General features: G+C 28.3%; 2 protein-coding genes across 2 annotated transcripts; one reads left to right on the top strand and one right to left on the bottom strand.

Annotated features, from left to right (window-relative positions):
* Positions 1-731: 731 nt before the first annotated feature.
* Positions 732-4149, bottom strand: LOC113549766 (small ubiquitin-related modifier 2-A-like). Its single transcript, XM_026951230.1, has 3 exons — positions 3923-4149; positions 3044-3163; positions 732-906 (listed from the first exon to the last, which is right to left on the bottom strand). Exons 1-3 carry the CDS (start codon positions 3938-3940, stop codon positions 793-795), a joined length of 252 nt encoding a protein of 83 aa, XP_026807031.1. The 5' UTR covers positions 3941-4149; the 3' UTR covers positions 732-792.
* Positions 4150-12164: 8015 nt separating this feature from the next.
* Positions 12165-13658, top strand: LOC113550045 (metalloendopeptidase OMA1, mitochondrial-like). The gene is made up of 2 exons (XM_026951647.1): positions 12165-12337; positions 12716-13658. The coding sequence occupies exons 1-2, from the start codon at positions 12165-12167 to the stop codon at positions 13656-13658; spliced, it is 1116 nt and encodes a 371-aa protein (XP_026807448.1).
* Positions 13659-23345: the final 9687 nt, after the last annotated feature.

Genomic DNA, 23345 nt, shown 5'->3' with positions numbered 1-23345 from the left:
ACCGTTGCAACTTATTGTACTGAATGTCATTGAATTGTCTTGAGTGTCAATTTTTAATAACTAAAAACTAGATTAAACTAGGTAATCAAACACATAAAAACAGATTCATAGTTATCAAAATTGAAAGTTACCAAACATATTTGTAAATTACTAATTTACCAAATAATCAACTCAGCTTATCCGTATAACTATGTAAGTTCTAAAATCAATGGTAATAGACATTAATATTATACAATATACATATAAATATTTTTTTAGGAAATCCTTGTTGATATTTTTTGGTAAAATTGATAATATTTACATGCAATATTACAACAATGTATTACAACATACATCCAAATATTAACCGGCATAATCGATATATGCCCCTAGTCTGGCTATTACTAACTTAGTAATACTAATATAATATGCAAGAAAATTACATACAGAAATACTCGACGTCCTGTTAGGATTTTAATAGCATAGTTGAACAGCATAGAAAAACACATGAGGCGGAGAATTATATTTTACTAGACACCCACCACTGACCACAATGATGTAGGAAGAGGACTTGTATAATCACCAAAAGCCCAGGAATGTTTAGCAAAACTCACACACAGTCATATAGACATATTGATATTTATATACATATTCTTAGCACCATTCAGTGTGTTTAGAAATTAATGGCACAGACTACAAACTCGTTAATAATTTAGGTGCATGCATTTTCGGTCACAAAATAAACCAATTAATTAATCAATTACTAGACTTGACCTTTATTTATGAATAATTATAATAAGTAGATAGGCTCATTTAATAGACCCCATTGTCGACTTCGATTGAATCTTCATCTTCCATCCCTATCGAAAGCGGTGTATCAGATTCAGAAATTTCTTTTCCATCATAAAGGAATCGTTTATTTATACCCTAAAACATTACAATTTCTAATGAATTCAATTATAAATGTTAAACTAACACATATTTTTTAGTTAATGCTAGTTATATAGATGAATAAAAAATCTATCAATACATTTAAAATATAATTTTAATTACATATATTTCTTTGAAACAATGATTAATCATTAACTAATATCTTACAGTATTTTTATTTTGTTCACCGTACTTATGTTTATTTTCTTCATCTCATAAATATGTCACTTTGACAATGAACATTAAGAAATTCACATACAAATTATTTATTCATCATCTTACTTAATATTAAAAAAAGGAAAGATTTGATTGGTTGTATTGAATAGGCTGCAAAACTAAACTAAAGACACCGAAAAAGAACATAGCCTTTTTAGTATCCTAGCAATCGCTTAAGACATATACATTATTAAACAAATTAAAAAATACATATACATTTGCCGGGTCAGCTATAAATGTAAAAAAAATCTCGGTTTTCATTTGAGGTGATTTTTGCCCGGGCAACGCCGGGTGGAACACCTAGTATTATGAATGGACATTAGACAATTGGACAACTATAAATTTCAGTAGGAGCTATCAAGTAGTGGAAATGTGGCAATTTGAGTAAAATAAAACTAAATGCAAATTGCTAAATGTGAATTTGTCAAACATTTGTTAGGTAACTGTTACAATGTTATATCATTGTAAAAATAAATACAAGTGTGACACCATCACTTTTCTTAAGAGCAAACAAGATATGCATACAACTTAAACCAAGAAGTGATAATTCTGAACATATAGCCACTAGGCAGTAACTGCACATTTTTGGTTATACTATTAATGTTGAGGTTGTACGTCATTGTAAAACAATAAAAATTCCAGATAGATAACTTAGTCTTTTTTTAAAAGGATGCTTCACCTGAATGTCTTGTCTTTCTTTTACTAATGTACAACATATTAAAATTGAATCACTCAGACAAGAACCACGGAAGCTGTAGTCTGTTCAAATTAAGTAACCACATTTTCACACTGAAAAAACACTATGCAATATAGTTTTAAATGTTTTAGCACAGTAAATATCCTTCTTTTTATATTGTGAAAATATGGTTGTTAACTTGGACTACAACAGTCAAAATGGTGCATACAATTTTGTAATAATTTTACTTTACTTTTTTTCTGTAATTATGAGTAATCTATACTATCTTATATAAAAAAATATAGTGTTTTAAAATGTAGATAAAACTAAAAAAACAAGACCTAAATAATTTATTGTATTATCTCATTTATGATGAAAATACTAGGGTTTCTATTTCTAAAATCTACATAATATGGAAAATATAATTTATTAGTTTCAAGTTAATAACACATTACAAGGACGTTATTAAAAAAACATGACACTAATTTGAATTTAATTGTTTTCTAGCAAATCAATTTAGTAAATCGTATTTATATAATCTATAATGGATACAAAAATATTCTATAGAATAAGTTTAATTAATGGAATTTAACAAAAATATACAAGTATATTGTAAAAACCATATTTAGTTACGTTCACCATGTAAAACAAAGACACAAAAGTAGTGATTAGCTAAATATCTAAATTATACAAGTCATATACAATGATTATGAATTATTTTATGTACATAATATTAAGTAAAATTATTATTTAGAATGATTTATTTAAAACCTAATTATGTAAAATTAATTTAATAACACCAACTTGTATTATGTACATACTATTGTATATGGTAAGATACAATATACAGAATACAATAAAATTCAAGCAATTTCACAAGGTTATCATAGTCTTATCAGTATGATAATGAATAAATGCTAATAATGAATATTTAACTAACTTATGCTTGCATACACATACACAAATAAATACAATGACCACCTTACTTTTCCACTACTTGTTAGTAATCTTAATCTTTTAGTTAATATGTATGGCTACTAAATTCATGTTAGCAACTACAATTGCTAAACAATCGTGGTTTTGTTCACTGCCAATCAGTGAGTAAATTAGCACAATAAAAATCAGTAGCTAAATTAATTCTTGATTGGATATCTTCTATTTAAAAAAAATGTAGTCTAAATTTAATTATTTTTACTAATGGTAATAATTGCAATAAATTACTTCTTAATAACTTATACTTACAAAATTTTTACGATAACATTTCATGATCCCTTCAAAAGGAGTGTCATTACTGATCTTGATTTGCATTTTAATATCATCAGTTAGGCTATCAAAACGAAGTGTTATCAGTTCAGGGGCATCCTAAAATAAAAGATATTTTGAACAATGATGGATGTTTTAAATACTAACAAAATTAAATTTTGTATTTAATATTTGAATTTCATAAAATTAGATAAATTAATAATTCAATAAAAACCTATTGTTATCGTATCGAATACTTTTAACACACAATCCAAAATTGATTTTTAGTAACAACACGATTATGAACTTAAAAAATCTAAGATAAGTCAGAAGTCAGTCGACTTATCATCCTAAATATAATCAATATTAATAATAATAATGGTCAACAGGTCAGGTTCTAGGTTAATAATTAAACTTACATTATATAATGGTACCACCAATTCTAGGACTAACAACATAACGACCTTCAATATGACAAAATGCCATGATTGACCAGTACACATTATGCAGCACTGTCAAATTCTAGGAAAACTTGATTGTTTAATGAGACGTGTATGAAACAAATGAGCGTCTGTGGGAATGAAATGAGACGTTAAAAAACCAGATTGGGAACCAATATCTCGGAAGGGCGCGACACAGTATAGGCAATGTTACTCTTATATAAAAGCTAACATCACAAAATGTGTTCTGCTGAACGCAAATTTGTTATGTTGTACGTAAGTAAGACAGAGACAACACATGCGGCGCGCACGAGCAAACGTCGAAACGTGTGAGCAACTGACGCGATAGACCGTCGGATTTTTCATCAACCGACGCTATTATAGAACGCCGATTTGTGTTTTTATTTTGCGCGCGTTTCGCCAACTTGTAAATACTTACTCCTTTGTTTACGGCCATTTCTGATTCGAGTTAATAATAATTTGGTTAACAGTCGAACGGTGATGAAGCCAAGAAAACACGGTAGCAGTGAAATGTACCGGCAACAATAGTGAATATTGAATAGTGTGGTTCGCGACAAATTAAATAAGTATGCCAGCAACTAGTGATGCGCGTGTCTGTAACGCAAGCGTTTCTCCCATTTAATAGCGGTGGAGTGGTGGTGATCATCGGCGGCGTTGGCGGACCATTGATAAACGGAAAAATGCTAACATTACATTTATATGATTATTTATCCGGGGTAGGTAGACATGTAAGTCGGTTGGTCACCATGTTTTAGATGGCACAACCGCTCACCACGTCGGACGGCAACCGGTCTTCCACCAAGTTCCCTTTTACCGAGATGTACCGACTATCCGCACGAGCGACTCCCGATCAACCGCCATTTTGTCACACTTATCACACCGACTAAAACCTCGTCACATCTATTCTGTCATCGCATCCCGTCCGCGATTGTTGTTGTATTTATAAAATTGTTATATCCTCGCGTCGTCGTTCTTGTCATTTTGTTAAGTCAATAAACGTAAACATATATTCACGATAGTACACTGTTACCTCACTGTCGTCTCCTTCCTCCATACAGCTAGAACGTGGAAGTGATTGTTGGAGGTAAATAGGACATCGGTAACCATTTGACCTCTATACGGCACTACCGAGCCGTTAGTAACAACGTTGAAGATAACGAGCTGAATATTGAGATAGGCTCTTGGAGCTTATCATGCGTTCATATATTACTATCAATTTTAGGGTATATGGTGTAAATATTTTTTGCGCGCAAACCTTTTTTATTCTAATTACAATACGACTTTAATTGAAGTTCAAATATAATAGTACCCCACGTTCTTGAAGATATTAACTATCCAACATAAAAGAACGCGAACTCGTACAGTATTATTATAGCCATAGTCTATCCATATATCCATTATATATATTTACGAATACGAAAGGCTCTTAGGGTTGCAGTATTTACCTAAAAAATTAAAAGTTACGATTTTCAATTAAACCGAATTTGTATTATCATGCAGTTACTACGAAAATCAGTTACTACCAATAAACACAATCCACAATAATTTTAGTTATTTCGAAAAATATAAAATAATTGAATTTAGGAAGTATTATCACGATCCCCTCAGAGAAGAGCTAAGTAATTATCAGTATTATCACTACGGGTTTGGCGAACCCAGGGCCCAAACGATTCCAGTAGGAAGATGGTGTAGCGAATGAGACGTACCCATCAACTACACACTGCAAGTGTATAGCAATAGCCTTCAGTCTGACTAGAAAGGGTAAGTTTGGACTTCCCAATTTCGGGTTAACTGAAGGGCCAACGAACCTACCTTGCAAAAACATTTTGTTTAGGAACCAAATAGCAATAAGCCTTGGTCATATACTTTCAATGCAAAAAACAACTGACACATGAAACCAGATAATTCTGTCGAAAACTGATTATGTGTAAAAATTTCCGTTTTGTCGTTACTTTTTTATGGTTTTTCCTGAAGAAGGGCTGAAGTCAAAAATTAAAGCATTTAAAGACAAAAAAAAACATACTCCATTGTAAAATCTATAATAAAATAAAATATATTAATATTAGTATATATACCTAAAGCAGCAGCTGCGCTTCAGCCTGCAGTATACCGTGTGACTAGTATAATTATTTGACTTATTATTATAATAACTATTTATATAGTATTATATAACATCATATAATATTATATTATAATATATTATTTAGATACTTATACCAACTACGTTTATATACTACTATACTGGATAAACCTACCTAATAAGTGTTGAATTAGTATTAAATGTACCCACCCACCAATAAGATGCATCACATATTTTTATGAACTGCTCTTCAAAATCATAGATACAAAAAAGCATAAAATTGTTTAAAACTTAGTACAGTAGGGGAAGTTTTGGGATAGTGGGGTTAGTTGATACAATTTTGATGGATTAATAACTTTTTCTTTTATAACTATCATAAAAGTTGTTAGTCCATTTTATAGAGCTATATCTCAGACACATTTTGGTATAAGTTAGAATTAAAATAAACTTAATTTAATCATACAATATTATTTGTTTTTTTTTTTTTTGTATTCATTTTATTTTAAAATTTAAGGAGATGCCTAAAAATGCATATAAGCCCAGTAGCAGTTTATCACAAGTTTTTAAAAGACGAAGAGAAAATATTTTTGAAATTACTTATTTAGTAAACAACACAAATAATGTTATTTCTCCGGTTATATCTATTCAATCTTAACAAGTCGAACCACCTAAACAGTTTTCTCAAATAAATTCAAGCTATAATATATTGTCAGGAGTTATTGAATGTTATTCTAATAATGAGCCTGAATTATGTTCGGAGCTTAGAGAAATAAACATTCCTCAACATGTGCCTGATTTGAATACTTTTGATTTAAAACTAGCCTCGTTTATAACTAATTCTCGACTTCTAAGAAGTCGTGTTTCAGAATTATTAAAATTATTAAAATCTGTGGATAATTTGGTAAGCTTGAAATCATTACCAACAGATTATAGAACCTTATTATCAACTCCTCGATCTGGAAATGTAGAAATAAAAACAATCGCTGGTGGTCAGTACGTCCATTTTGGTATCTCCGATGGATTAAAACATTTATTAAATACAGATCCATACATTCGTCAACTAACAGTCCTTGACTTATGGTTCAATATCGACGGGTTACCAATTGAATTGACAAAAAGGGTAAATCATTGTGGCCTATTATATGTGGTATTTGTGTCGATAATTCAATAAAACCTTTCATAATTGGTTCTTATTTTAGAGAAAAAAACCATACAATGTCCATGAATATCTCTCCTTTTATTCATGAACTTAATGGTCTTATAAATAATGGTTTACATGTTGATGATAGAAATATAAGTATATATTTAAAAGGATTATTTAATTGCCGATGAACCTGCTCGAGCTTATACTAAACAGATTAAAGAGCACTCTGGATACTTTAGTTGTGAAAAATGTATAGTAATGTATCATTTAACGATGACACTGCTCAAGAACGTACTAATTATTCATTTTTAAACCGTACCAATGAAGAAAATCATGTCAGAATATCTCCTTAATGTTATAAAGCTTATTTAATTTGTCTAAATGTATTTTTATGTTCTATTTATTTTAAAGGTACCTATTAATATTTACTACAGCTGAATTTCTTTTTTAGGCTTATTTGATACGTTTAACAGTAAAGTAAATTCACCTGATATAGTGAAGCAATTGACAACAAATTATGATAAAGAAAATTCTGAACTATATACTGGTTAACTTAATTATATATATATATATATATATATATATATTAATAATTATTATAATAATTAAGAATATTCTTTATACTCAACAATATTTACCTATAATTTAACAAATATAAATCCAACACCTACATCAAGTGATAATAGTATGATGAATACAATACATAGTATCAGTCACACATTAATGAAAGGTAATACAAATTATTAAATAAATTGAATCAATTAAATCTCCTTAACCTTATTTATTTTTGTATAAAAATGAAACTCGTATATGCAATGAAAATAAATTCAATTGTTTCCCCTTTATTTGAATTATACAGAATAATATACATATATACCTTCAATTTTAGTGTTTAATATAATATAATAATAATAAAATATATTAATATAATTTTATAATAATAAATATAATATTGAATATATCATACTTATTATGATAATTACAAAATATTATATTTAACATTAAATAACTTAATTTTAAGAAATTATGGCACTATTATATGGTTAAAAATTAAAATAATCATATATAGGAACTAGATGGCACTGCTTTATTTTGAGTGTTTTGGGACAATTGCCAGGAATTAGTTGATATGAATCATTTGTAAGGCTGATTGGTTGGTCACTTAAGGGCTTGTGGTTACAAGTGTAAGATTTTGTAGTAGATTCGACAATTATTTTTATTTGTTTGTCTGTGTGAACACATATTTATATTCATTATAATTCTCATGACTAAGAAAAAATAAAAAATTGTTAAGTACTTTTTCCACTCTGTTTAGAATTTAAAAAAAATGTAAATTATTTTATTTTTAGTGTTTAATCAAATAGTTTCCCTTCAAAAGGATATAAATATTATAAAAATTGATGTGATGAAAAATCAAAATTAAAAATACCGTTGCAGACCATGAAATAACTAAACAGTGTTGAAATTGAATCCGATGAAAACTTAAACAAATTTTACAATGTCTTTTTTTTATATATTAATGTTATGTAAAGTATATCTTTTTTTTCCCATGCATAGGCTAATGTTGTTCGCAGACATGGAAAGTCGTTTGACTTAGTCCTTTGGGGCTCTACCCCTTACACCCACTGTTCAATATCATTGTCATATTTTTCTTAATTACTTTCATACATTCAGTGGTAGGACTGGAATAAAATGACCCAGGGTGCAAACACATTTTTAAGGCCTTATCAACATTTTTTAAAATAAAAAAACAAATAATGCACATTTCTATTTTATTCTCAGCAAAGCATTTTTATGTATTTATTATTATAGAATATATTTATTTTCTAAAATAAGAAGAATTTTCAATGTTTAAAAATTAGGCTTGTATAAAATAAATTTCATTTCTTTATAATAGTTATATATTTATCTTATGAAAACAATTAATAAACATTTTGTATTATATTTGTGTATATAAAATGTATAACTTTTAAAAATGTAATAATTTTGAAAATTTTGTTGAACTTTCTGAAATTTTGTCAATTATACTTTTTGTGTAAGGCAAATAATCGTTTTCTATACTTAGAAAAAGTTGCATGTTTAATAAATCTTGTTCCATTGTTGAACATAATCTGTCTTTTATAATTTTCAACTTAGTAAATACTTTTTCACAATTTGTTTGTGTACAGGCCAGAGTTAATGTATATTTATATATTATTTTGCTTATCATGATTGTATATTGTTCATACATTAAAATAGTTATAATATTATTAAACATATATTTTTTTTAAATTTCAAAATATTATTTTTTTAAGTAAAATAAACAAATATTGAATTAATTATGTAAATTTATAGTCTGAATGTAATTAATATAAATTTAAATACTTAAGTTAATTTTGATACGTTGAGGGGGTCATTACTTATAACGGATATGTTGTACTACATAAGTAATAATATGAAAAAGGTACTTTGTAATAAAATATAGTTAGTAAATGATGATACAATATTTATCAAAATTTATTCATAAAAAGTGTCCGTTATTCAGAGTGACCAGTATTTAAAGGTTTTCTATAAAAAAAAAATTTAGAAAAAATCATGTGCTATTTAAAGTTTTCACTCAGGAAAGTTTCACCGTATTTTTAAAATGAACATTTTTCCAATACTTTCACCTATCAAAATTTTACTACATAAAATTTTGTGTATATTTTAGAGCTTATACCTAATGGTCCTGATTTTGTTATATAAATAGAGAATATTATTAAACGTATTTCAACATTTTATGTAATATTTATTACATTTTTAATGAACATTAATTTTTTCAAGCCAATTTTTTTGGAGAGTACTTGTTTTGGACTTTTGGAGTATTTGTGAGACTATCAATCAGGAGTTCTCCGATACTAATCACACACACTAATGAAAGTGTCATTGCCACCTCTTATTTCCATCAAAGGCGTACTTAACTACTTAGATCTATTCTATCTAAGGGTGGCCAATCTGCGACACATTTAACGTTATTGAATGTCTCGCTTACATCGGATAAAATAACATATGTTATATGTAGGGCTGAGATTTGTATGTAAATACATATTTTTACTAAAACATAATAAATTAAGTATTGCAAATGATAAATTAATTTCACGTGATTTACAATATTTTACATATTTCGTCATATATATATATTTTAACATTATTTGTAAGATTTCTGTATTTATTTTTACATATTTCGTAAATATTGACAATTTCTGTGAATTAGTAGTATTATACATTTATACTTCGATACTAGTACTTGTAAAAATTGTAAGTGTAATGTATATAGGAAATAAGTATATGAAAGTATTAGTTAAATAACTATAACATGATTATAATTTATTTTATTTGTTTTTGTTCGATAACTTGGATAACTATACATTACTGATTTTAGATTATACTTTATATTCAACAATTATTAGACAAAATATATCTACGAATTTTCAGTAGTGTCAGTACTTTTGTTCACGTGGTTGTGAAAATATCTTTATATTTTATATTTTTTAAATAAAATTGATTAGAAATTAAAAAAAAAAAAATTGTATATTATTCAAAAATTATTTTTAATTTTATTTTAATTTTACACAATAACATAGTTTAAAATTTTTCTTATTAAATTTTTTATTTTATACTACATATTTTGGCCATTTTAATTACATACCTAATATATATGTACTTACATACTTTTGGTTTTTTATTACATACAAATCCCAGGCTTAATTATATGTTATTAAAAATATTATAATAATATTTTTGTAAAGTAAATAAAAAGAATTAATTTTGTATGGCACATTCTCAATTTTATATTTTTTATTTGACATAGTAAAGAAAAAGATTGGCTCTAGACCTTTTTTTAACCAAAAATGTACTTTTCTCTTTTCGACCATATTTATAAAATATCGATTCCCTTTTGGCTTTTTGACCAAACCCGTACACTTCGATCAAGCAAGTTTCCAAAATTAAAATCTTATATTTTTGTTTATGATTGTCGGTGTTTCGGGTGGGGGGGAGAGATTCACTTCGCTAGATTAATATAATAATATATAATATATTATTATAATTAATGTGGTCGGAAACAACAGGCTAATTATTTACACTTCACAGAGCTATTGTTTACCCATCGAAAACCTGCGTCAGAGTTTCAGTCTAAGTCTCTAAGATGTTATCCTATGTCTGTTGCGACAAGATTTTACTAACTTTATAATCCCGTGAAGAATGAGAAATAGGCAATCCGTAGAACTTCGTCCATTTAATTGGTCTGATTCAGGTGGAGGGTTCCGCGGCGGTGGTCTTCGTCGGCTTCGGGATAATAGTCTGATTTCCGTGAAGTCGACTACCCAACATTGTCCAACCAATTTCATATTTGGTCATTAATTAGTAAGTAATTTGTAAGGACAAAATCAAAATTTGTAAGTCAACAACTTTCATATAATCCCTGAAAGTTTTATTTTATTTATCTTTCAATCAGTGGCGGCTCGTGCATATGTACGATCGCACTCCCTACAAAAATAAACAATTTATAATACAAATATATTTACAAAATAAATAGGTACATATTTTAGTACATAATATATTATACAATAACAAATTAACAATTAAATATATTTTTAATTATAATTAAAATTATTTTCATAGTTTATAATAATATCGTTACGAATTCGCGATGTCATTATACGGGTAAATGGATTATACGCCTATGCAACGCCGCAGCTTGAGCGACACAGTGAATCACACATAAAAATACTGGTTTCCCGTATAAACTGTAGGTTTAATAGTATTAATATTAATATACGAGTAATAATACAGAATATCTGTGCCCTGTGGTAATAATATCATCACGACGGCGCGACGGCTATAGAAGCTCATAAAGTTATAATGTGCGATGAATTTTGTCGCTCAAATCGGACGGCAACGTCATGTTTAATTTTGTATTATTATTTTAACATTTTCATTTTTTTGTATGATGTATTATAGTTCTTTAATTTTTTTCACCGCACTCCTGTGCTAAACGATTACGAGCTGCCACTGCTTTCAATTGTACGTATGTGCAGTGTGTCAGTATACACTGAAACTAATTACAGCGCTTAATCGAAAAACTCAATACCTACTCAAGTAAATTTATTGCAAAAAATCAAGTGAAAAGTAAGATTTTTGAATAATTTTATTATATTATACCTTATTAACTAACATTTATTTATTGATTTGTGAAATATAAAATGTATGGTTTAAAAATAATAAATACCATTAAATAAATATAACCATTATTATTTTTATTTAAATAAATATACAATTTATATAGACTATATTATTTATCCAAATATTCGAAAAATACGTTTCCTAAGATACGTCTTGTTATTTTTTCATATTACGTTACATTTGCCATAAAAGCTTTTATATCAGTTAAAATATTCTGGAATTATTGATTATACAATGTTTTCTAGATTTATTTTGAGAAATTCTTCGGTTTTGCGAATTCCAACAGCAAGATCTATGAATATATCAACTATATCATCTTATAGTCGTATGAGCGGTTTGATATGTAAGACGCCAAATCCTATGCTAAAAATACCGAAACAGACTCTTCAATTTCAAAATCATGTTTGGTAATCTATTTAAATTAAAAGGATAGTTTGACTAATAATATTATCTATTATATGCTATGAACTTATGACGATACCGTAAAATGAATTTTCTTACGTTACTATCAGACAACAATTTGATATACTTACAGAGAGTTTCGAAATATTTTTTATTGACATTACAGTGTTAGACATACTTCAAATATTATTGTACCTACTGTAAATTTTTATAAGATTTAAAATTACGCCAAATACTATTTTAACTTTATATAGTGGTCAAACACTCATTACCTAATTCAATAACTAGTAAGATGCATGAGTCATGATCACAAGTTTTTCCCCTTACATGTCATAACAATACATTCATAATAACCATAAAATTATTGCAATATAAATTTACAGTCAACCGAAGAGGCGCGAGTTCTCGTTGTTACTGACGGTAATTGGTGGTATAACGGCGCGGCGCTGGTGGTTTAAGCAGATGCCTGAAAAAAAACAGAAGTTGGCGGACACAGCTTGGGCATACCGCAAAGCAATCGGTATGACGGTGGCGACCGGGCTAGGCCTAGTTGGCACCTTTCTATCATCTTTCATGGAACTGGATTCATGGACGAACCTCCGGCGTTTATATATTTTCAACGACCAGGCGCTGGAGAAAAGCGCCGACCATCAGGTAGCTATTATTTTGAACTCGGCGAAACAGTGCTGTCTTTTAAGCAAAGAACATCCGACATATAAACGTGTTGCCGGTGTTGCATCTCGACTGTTAAATGCCAACGCCAATGTTGACATGATCAGGAATTACAAATGGAATATAGTGGTATTGGACAGTCCTCATATTATCAATGCATTTGTCATGACCAATGGGTACATCTTTGTGTATACCGGGCTAGCGAAAATAGCCAACGATGACCAACTTGCAATTATAATTGGACATGAACTAGCACATTGCTTACTTCGACATCTAAATAATGATATCAGTGTCAATTTGGCAATGCACGTACTATTCGTGTTGCCAATAACTGCAGTCTTAACAGTCTTACTACCGTTTAGTAAAGCACTGTTAGCGATCATGTTTTGCCAAATGGTTTTATATGTGGGCGTGAAGCTGACGAGGAAAAGAGCCTACGAGGTAGAGGCCGACCGCGTTGGTTTAGAATTGGCCGCAAACGCGTGCGTGGACGTCACCCAGGGCTACTTATTCTGGAAATTCATGTCTGTTATAAATAGTCCGTCCAGAGAAATTTGGTGGATGGAAACACATCCGACAGACTTAAGCCGGGCACAGCATTTACACAGTTTGATACCAGCTGCCAAAGAACTCCAAAAAAAGGCCGGTTGCTAGCTAAGTTACATATTTTATAATTATTAGTTATTTAGTTACATTTTTCAAAGTAATTATTTGTGTCTTGTATCTGGAAAACTTTTATACTAGTACCAAATTTATAATTAATAGATACAGGCAAGATACTTTAATATTTTTTTTTATTAATTTAATCTTTAAAATGTAGGTACAGTTGTTACACATTATATTAAATTGATTTTACCCTATTGCAAATGTGATTACACAAACAATGACTTAAATGTACATGATTTAATTTTAGTTTGGATGAAGACTATCCATTGATAGAACCCTTCGGAACATAATAATTGTATTAATTAAGGAAGTCTTGAAACTTTCGTATTTTGAAACAGCTTAGAGGATTTTGAGGTAGTGTGCGCGAGGAAAAGTTTGAAATGAGACATGAGTGAATTTGAATGATGTCGTAGATTCAGATGAAATTTTACATATTATTTTTTAGCTAGTTGGTCGACTAAGTCAATTTTTAATAAAGGTCAGATTAGATAAGGTTTGTTATACAGGGTGATTATTTTATCATTATTCTTTGTACACACATTATTTCAAAAGTGTTGACTTTTTCAAAATATTTAGTTTCATGCTTTTATACTAAAACCAAATAACATTTTTATTTGTTCATCTTTATATCTAATAGTTAAATCACTATCAATTTTTGATTTTAAAATGACAACCTATTTTTAAAATGTCATAAAATAGTAGGGCTATTTTTTTATGAATTTTAACGTTTAAATTATTATTTTTCGTTAATTTATTAGCGAGATATAGCTTTTCAGAGTTGGGCAGTTTTTCGGTTTTTATAATACTTCTTATTTCTGAATATCAGTGTCACATAGGTAATAAATAATAATAAGACGTATATAATTTCATAATTTAATAAATACGTTATCAACTATCGACGCAGTGATGAACTTTGTTGTGTCACTACGTTCAACTAGTAATAACATATTCTCATATTGAATTTAGATAATAACCATGCGTATGCCAATATTTTTGATAAGAAATTAAATATGTAGTACTTTTTGTTTGTAATGACATGGTATAGGTAAAAACAGTAACTATGCGTATAGAGAGATAATGAATATCAAAGATGGTTAGAGATGATGCCACATTTTTTTAAATAATATAAATGTCTAATGGTCTAATGTCTAAACCCTAGTACATGCTCGTATATATAAATTTGGACAGCAGTATTCTATTTATAGAATACATTATATTTTAATATCATCTGTTTATTTTTATCCTACTTATACTTTTTTCAAATAATAGCAACTACCACGAATAATTATTAAAATCTTAATTCTTGGTAATCATTAGCATAGTTCAATCTACAACCGTGGTCTAGGCTCTCCTAGTTTTAAATATTATCGATTTGTATTTCTTTAGTGATATAATTAATTTTTATTATTTGTTTATGTATAATTCTATGTGATAAACTGTTAAGTAAGTATTGAGTACAAGCAATAAAATAAATTATATGTATATGTATGTAGTTTGTAGGTTTAAACCAGTGCTGAGGTCCAAGCTAAATTTTTATACCATATTGTCGTTGAAAATACGACACCCAATTTTAAAGCTTCTATACGACTTTCTTCCTTTGAAATCTGGCATCATTGATTTAAAAATTATACACCATACTACTATAGAGTAATGAAAGATATTATTGTCTTCAAAATGACGTAAAATATGAGTAGAAAAAGATTTAGTTACAAGTTAATTACAATAGGTATGTAATAAATATTGGAACAAATGCAATTTAGTGCTTCCTCACCAATTTGATTTTTTTTTTATCGAACCTTATGTAACTCGACGAGTTAAGTATGGTGCAATCAGAATTAGTCGCTCGGACTATGTGTGTGAAGTTGGCTCCCCCATTATGTCCAAATTAAACCGGGTAAATTGTAAGTTGAAAATCTCTATTTGTAAGTAATTGTAAGTTGAATTTTGAAATTTGTTAGTTAATAAGTTCGAAGTAATTGTCAAAATTAACTTGAGGGTCAAATTTCGCATTAGCTCCCCACTTTCACCAAATTACACCGGATAGATTGTAAGTTTTTAAGCTTAATTTGTAAGTAATTCCAAAAATCAACTTACAATTACTTACAAATTAAGCTAAACAACTTACACTCTGTCCGGTGTAATTTGATGAAAGTGGGGGGGGCTAGTGCAAAGTTAGCCCTTCAAGTTAATTTTGGCTATTTCATCAAATCAATGAACTTACAAATTCAAAAATTCAACTAACTATTATTTATAAATCGAGCTTTTAAACTTACAATTTGTTTCGTGTAATTTGGAAAAAATCGGGGGGTTAGTGTGAAGTTAGCCCCTCCAAGTTAATTTTGACAATTACTTCGAACTTATTAACTTATAATTACTTACAAATTGAGATTTTTAACTTACAATTTACCCGGTTTAATTTGGACATAATGGGGAAGCCAACTTCACACACGTAGTCCGAGCGACTAATTCTGATTGCACCATACTTAACTCGTCGAGTTATATAAGGTTCGATAAAAAAAAAATCAAATTGGTGAGGAAGCACTAAATTGCATTTGTTCCAATATTTATTACATACCTATTGTAATTAACTTGTAACTAAATCTTTTTCTACTCATATTTTACGTCATTTTGAAGACAATAATATCTTTCATTACTCTATAGTAGTATGGTGTATAATTTTTATAACTTCACATACGTGCTCGGACTTAGTTTCGAAGTTATGGCCTTTGGAAGTTAGCAATTTTGCGTTTTTTTACGCAAGGTATCTACTTAAAATAATTTTCAAAGTATTTATATATAAATATATGCATTAACATATTCACAGACGATAATATATCAATTGTTAATGCATAACTACGTTCCTTTTTTTCCTAACCGGGTATAGTCTCAAATGAATCCCTACTTAATTTTATTATATATTATTAGTGACCACTATAAAATGTTGATATAATTTATAAGTCCAGAGTTTTGAGAAATCTATTCTAAATTTGAAGACACAATTTAATCAAAATTTTCGTTTTGCAACTATGCAAAATATAAGTAATGATAAACATGCGTTCAAAAAATTAGAACAAATTCTCCATTAACCCCAGACTTAAAACAATAGAAACGTTTAAAAGTGGCACTAATAATGAATTAATTTGGATATATAAATTTAATAATAATAACTAATAACTTATTAATAAATATAAACAACATCAACCATTTACAAAATAAAATGTTAATATTTTGCATATTATTATTAAGTAGTAAATATAATTTTAAAAATATATTTAATTTAATACTTAATATTAAAATTGGGTATAAGTTTATGTGGGATCAGACGTTGAGCCGACAACTAGGTAGTTGGACGATTGAATATCAGGCCGACAGAGTTATCTAAAATTCTAATTTATATATTTAAAAATAAAAAATGTATTACTAAATTAAAAATTATTATTCATATTTCATATTTATTAATATAATTATTTAAAAAATATTCGTTGTAATAATTAAAAATTAAAAAAAAAATTAATTTAAAGCTTTATATTATAAGTTTTACTTTTTACTTTTTTAGAAAATCTATAGTGATCCTATTAAATTTATCATCAATAATATTGTTTAATAATTTCTTATTTTTGACCATAATATAACCGTTTATAAAAATTTTGTTGTTTAACAAAAAACACTCCATTATTATAAAATAAAATATGACAGCACAAACATCACTGATACAAAATAACATTAGAGCATAACACAAATGTATAATACTGGCTCGATATCTCTCTCACATAATTGCTTTGATAAACATCTATATTATTACTATTTGGAAATGTTGAATATAGGTATATAATATAAATATATAAAATCTTTATTGTAATAATAATACCCAACTTCGGCTCGTCGGTCGTCGGCTCAACGGACATAGGATTTTTTCTTTGAAATGGTGATTAAAAAAATTTGGCTTTCCAAAAAAATCTTTAAAATTTAATACAAGGTTTATTATTAGTTGTTCTTAATGTAGTAAAAAACCAACCTATTAATCGTTAGTCACTATTTTTGTTTATAAGCATTAAAGTTCAAATGTTTACAAAATATGTCAAATCGCGAAAATTTGCAAGGAATTTCGAAGTTGAAAATTCATAACATTTTTTTGAATTATACTTAAGGTTAAAAAACCCAACACAAGATACTCCATAACTTTTTTTTCAAATAGCTGTAAAAAGAAACTCTAGCGTCAACATAAAAAACATTTCATAAACGTATGAAATTTATTTTTTAAAATAACGATATATTAAAATTTGATTATAAGTAATAATATAATATATCCTGCTCATTATCCTAGACTGACAAATAATCTCCGTTCAGAATCGTTTTTCGTATACAATGAAACCTGTTATTGCATTCAAATTTAACACATTCATTATAGTGACCTACTTTCTATCTTTACTGTACACTGTACATTTAATACAGTACGTCAGTACCCACTTGCCCACCCTTTTTTAATCGGATACGGCACATCGAAGTTCAAAATATTCTTCATACACAGCTGAACGATATTTTTAGCACTAAAACAATTGAAAACTAATTTTAGGTTTTAGTTTCAAAGTGATCTAAAATAAAAATATAACCAGGAAGTCATTCTGCTGTATAGTATAGGTTTTGAGTGGACCTCGTCATTGAATAAGTGAAGGGCGTGTAAAAATTAATCAAAATGTATAAAGAAAAACTTTAAAAATTGAATATTGCATATGGTTATTTAGTTTGAAAATAAGCGAAATATTTTGAAAATAAAATTATAAACAGAAAATGCAAATTCAAATATTTGGTAAATGTTCTGAATTTCTAAGAAATAATAATTTTTATTAGAATATTAACAAAAATCTAAAACCTATTTATAGTTCATTTATAGTATGTTATTTTACATGTCAATTTTTGATTTCGTACAAATTAATTTTTGATGCTCGTAGTCTTAGATTCTGAACGGTCAACGGAGTAATGAATGAATTGATTTTACAATGATATATTTTATTTCTTATTTTTGTGTGTTTACGCTATTACTTGTCGAAATAATGCTTCAATTTTCAACTTCAGGGGTGGTTTCCGATAGACAAATTGATTATTCATAGTGTATTAAGGAGGTCAAAAGTGAAATCATTCAAGTAGTTTCCAAAAGCATAAAAAAAAACCCCAAAAAAGTAATGAAAAACGAGAATTTTTACGCAAAACCAGTTATTGTAGATAAAATCGATTTTCCTAGATTCTAAGATATAATGTTATATTATTACTTAAATTTAAATTATAATATTTTTTTTTTGTTACAAGTTTTTCAATTACTGGTGAAAGTTTCAAGTTTCTACGACTAGTACGACTTATATTTTTTGAATAACAACAAATATTTTAAATCATTTTAGGGTATTATATAATTTCAATTTCATACGCTCATATAAAATGTTTTCTATATAGTCCAGTGCAATTAGGTTTTCAGCTTGGAAAAATTCCCACCTAGCTGAATTTTGGTACACATCTTTATTACATCGTTGTAAACAATGTCTAAAAAGTCGACCTCGATATCATGTACGCGTTAAAGGTTATTCGAGGTCAAAGGTCACGAAATTGGCCTTTTTTTTAATATCTCGTTTTTTATTGGTCGTACAAAAAAAAGTCTTAAATACAAATTGTAGAAGAGGTAATTATCTATAAAAATGGTCTCTTGACATTTTCACGTCATGTTGATAGTTTTTCTGTTATAAGGCCAACAATGTGTACACTTTTAATGAAATATGATTTTTTCGCTAAAAACAAGTAGCCTTTGCGTTAATATCTCGCTTTATACTGTTTGTACGATAAAAAGTCTCGAACAAAAATTGTAGAGGATAAAATTCTCTACAAAATGGTTATATATATATATATATATATATCCAATCGCACTTGCGGTATACAAATTTTAATGTTTACCATACAAAATTACAATAATATAATATTATATTATATCATATTATAATAACGATAATAAGAATGCATTCGTTTAACAAAATTATTGAATGGTTAACAATCCATAATCCTTTCCCTCAAACTAATAAAATTATGTCAATATCAAATGGTATAATTGGTAATGATGAGATTAACTGTTGTGATGCTTACGAAATTGGTAAAAATTTAATGAATAAAATGGTTGGATTAAAATTTGACAATTTCAAATTCAAACGAGCAAACAGAGTTCTTCCGCTTTTGAGTGTTAAAAGCTCTATTAAAGTGCATGATCATTCAGTTCCTATTGATCCTCTACTACTATTTCAAAGAATTAGTTTAAATACAAGATTTCAAGATAATCTAGATGAATATTTAAAATATGAATTATCTCCATACCCTTTGGCTATATTTGACGATGTAGGTATGCAAAAAACGAATAAATCCACATTATTCAAATGTTTTAAATCAAGTATTTATGAAATGGATACTTCAAACGCTACCTATATCATCGACGGTGGATTTCTTTTGCATCGTGTTATATGGCATCAAGATGATACTTTTCAATGTATATTTAATAAATATATTGTATATTTAAAAAAACATTTTGGGTCCAATGTAATTGTTGTATTCGATGGATATAACGATAATAGTAAAAATATAAAGGCGATGGAACAGTTTCGGCGATCTGAGGCATTTAGTGGGTCTTTTGAAGTTTTTTTTAATGAAACAATGAAAGTGCCTATAAGTCAAGAAAAGTTTCTTTCAAATCGATCGAATAAAAACAGATTTATTTCTACATTGATGCAAAAATTAGAAAATATTAATATAGCTTCAAAACAAGCTCAAGACGATGCTGACGTACTTATTATAGAAACAGCAATCGAAGAAGCATACACCCGGAAAACTGTTGTTGTTGGAGAGGACGTAGATCTCTTAGTTATACTAATAGCACGCACTCCGTCGCAAAAACACATTTTTTTTTTAAAACCCGGTAAAGGAAACGTTGACACAAAAATATACTCATCTACTAATAGCATGGATCACTACAATTTTGGTAGAGAACATATTTTATTTTTGCACGCTGTCACAGGATGTGATACGACATCAACATTTTTTAATAAAGGAAAGGTAAAAGTTTTGAAACTATTAGAAAATCGTCCAGACCTTCAAAGTGCAGCAGCAGTGTTCAAAAATCAAAATTGCTCCGTTCAAGACATTTTTGAACATGGAATTAAATTTATTTTAGCAATGTATGGTGCCCAAAAACAAGTGGTCTCCATCGACAATTACAGATATATAACATTTGCTAAACTAACTAGAAATAATAAACCTGTGAAATTATCATCTCTACCACCAACAAATAGCGCCACCCAACAGCATCTGCTTCGAGTTTATTACCAGGTACAAATTTGGTTGGGCAACAAATTAAACCCGGAAAACTGGGGGTGGATAATGAATAACAATGTTTTGGAGCCTATAATGACATTGTTACCACCCGCACCCGACGAATTGGTGAATATGATTTTTTGTAACTGTAAAAAAGGCTGTGGTACTAACTGCAGTTGCAAAAAAATTGGTATCAAATGTTCAATTATTTGTGGACATTGTCGTGGGCAGTCGTGTTTTAATTCAAGTTCCGACAATGCTTTAGATGACAATATAGACACATTTGACGTTTTGTCAGCGGATTTAACGGAAGAAGACAATACATATAATTTTGAAAAAAATGAAGAACATCAAAATGACGAAGAAGAAGAAGAAGAAGAAGAAGAAGAAGAAATGCATGAAGACGAGAGCGATGATGATTAATAATAATTTAAATGTAATATTTATTACTTTGTTTTGACGATTACATAACTATGATACCTATAATAATTATTTAACAATTATTGTTGACTACATGGACTAGGCCTACTGGGGAAACCATGAAAAAAAAAACGCACCATGCTTCTACCTCAATGGTGGTGTGGAAACGAATGCATTCTTATTATCGTTATTATAATATGATATAATATAATATTATATTATTGTAATTTTGTATGGTAAACATTAAAATTTGTACACCGCAAGTGCGATTGGATATATATATATATAACCATTTTGTAGAGAATTTTATCCTCTACAATTTTTGTTCGAGACTTTTTATCGTACAAACAGTATAAAGCGAGATATTAACGCAAAGGCTACTTGTTTTTAGCGAAAAAATCATATTTCATTAAAAGTGTACACATTGTTGGCCTTATAACGGAAAAACTATCAACATGACGTGAAAATGTCAAGAGACCATTTTTATAGATAATTACCTCTTCTACAATTTGTATTTAAGACTTTTTTTTGTACGACCAATAAAAAACGAGATATTAAAAAAAAGGCCAATTTCGTGACCTTTGACCTCGAATAACCTTTAACGCGTACATGATATCGAGGTCGACTTTTTAGACATTGTTTACAACGATGTAATAAAGATGTGTACCAAAATTCAGCTAGGTGGGAATTTTTCCGAGCTGAACCCCTTTTTTCGTCTAATTGCACTGGACTAATAATGATGCAAGAATCTTTTTTAGTTATTTGAAGGAAAACTTATGGAGAACCCCTTGTATTGGGTTTTTTAACCTAAGGTATAAATCATAACAGTTTTATGAATTTTCAACTTCAAAATTCCTTGCAAATTTTCGCGATTTTGATATATTTCGTAAACATTTGAACTTTATAAATTCTTATATAAACAAAAGTTGTGACTATCGATATTTTTTTTTACTACAATAAATACAACTTATAATAAACCTGGTATAAAATTTTAAAGATTTTTTTGGAATAACAAAGTTTTTTATCGGCATTTAAAAAAAAAAAAACAGAAAAATTTTAAAACCGTAAAACCAACTTTACCAGTAAGAGTTGATTCAAGACCTTTTGGTGAAACTCAAGTATTAAATATCTGCAGAGCCTGCACGCACCCCATCACGTTCAGGTGGGTCCAATCGGGTGACAGCAGAGATGTGTACAAAATTAACACACAAAAAATAAAACAGGGAAAGTCACCTATTGCAATTATAATTTAAATCGCTTATAAAAAAAAATTTGTAACTATAATATAGTAAATGCTAATATTATATAATTGTAAATAAATAATACATTATACTCTAAAGTCTATAGTTCTATACTTGAGATAATAGAGTGTTTACATTTTGTAATGACGAGACATGGCAATGTCTGATCAAAATATAGATTTACTAACGTCGCCTTAGTCCGCCCCTGGTAGTCAGCACCAATCTTATATAAAAACACAATAATCAATAAGGCAACCATCATATCGTATAATTCGTATTATATAAAATGTATTAATTATATTTTATATTATTATACTAGCTGTCCTCGTGCACTTCGTCGCCCGTACAAAAGGGCGGTGATCGTTTTGGCGAAGGTAATAATATTGACCAAAAATATAATAGTTGTTTGGGCGAATGAAATTATTTTTAACTATATGCGAGGTAAAAACCTAGTGACAGATACGGATGATATTATTGCTAATCATTATAATATAATCACTAATATCGAAAATTTAAATAGTTAATTATTGAATGTATATTATTATGAGTATTTTCATATAAAGCCAATAGATTACTTAAAAATGTACTAATTATATCAGATGTAATATTTTATTTATAACTTTTTGAATGTAGATATATATATATATATATATACTATATCTACTTGTATAATATT

This window comes from Rhopalosiphum maidis, chromosome 1 (assembly GCF_003676215.2).
Source record: "Rhopalosiphum maidis isolate BTI-1 chromosome 1, ASM367621v3, whole genome shotgun sequence".
NCBI classification, from domain to species: Eukaryota; Metazoa; Arthropoda; class Insecta; order Hemiptera; family Aphididae; genus Rhopalosiphum; species Rhopalosiphum maidis.
Note: the sequence above shows the minus strand (reverse complement) of the source record. Positions and strands in the feature narration are given on the sequence as shown.

Bases quoted from the DNA above. Each gene is read 5' to 3' on its own strand.
- LOC113549766 (XM_026951230.1), bottom strand. The intron at 907-3,043 runs GTAAGTATAAGT...GTAATGTTTTAG, and splicing joins AATGTTATCGTAAAAATTTT to GGTATAAATAAACGATTCCT.
- LOC113550045 (XM_026951647.1), top strand. From the start codon at position 12,165: ATGTTTTCTAGATTTATTTTGAGAAATTCTTCGGTTTTGCGAATTCCA. The intron at 12,338-12,715 runs GTAATCTATTTA...ATAAATTTACAG, and splicing joins CAATTTCAAAATCATGTTTG to TCAACCGAAGAGGCGCGAGT.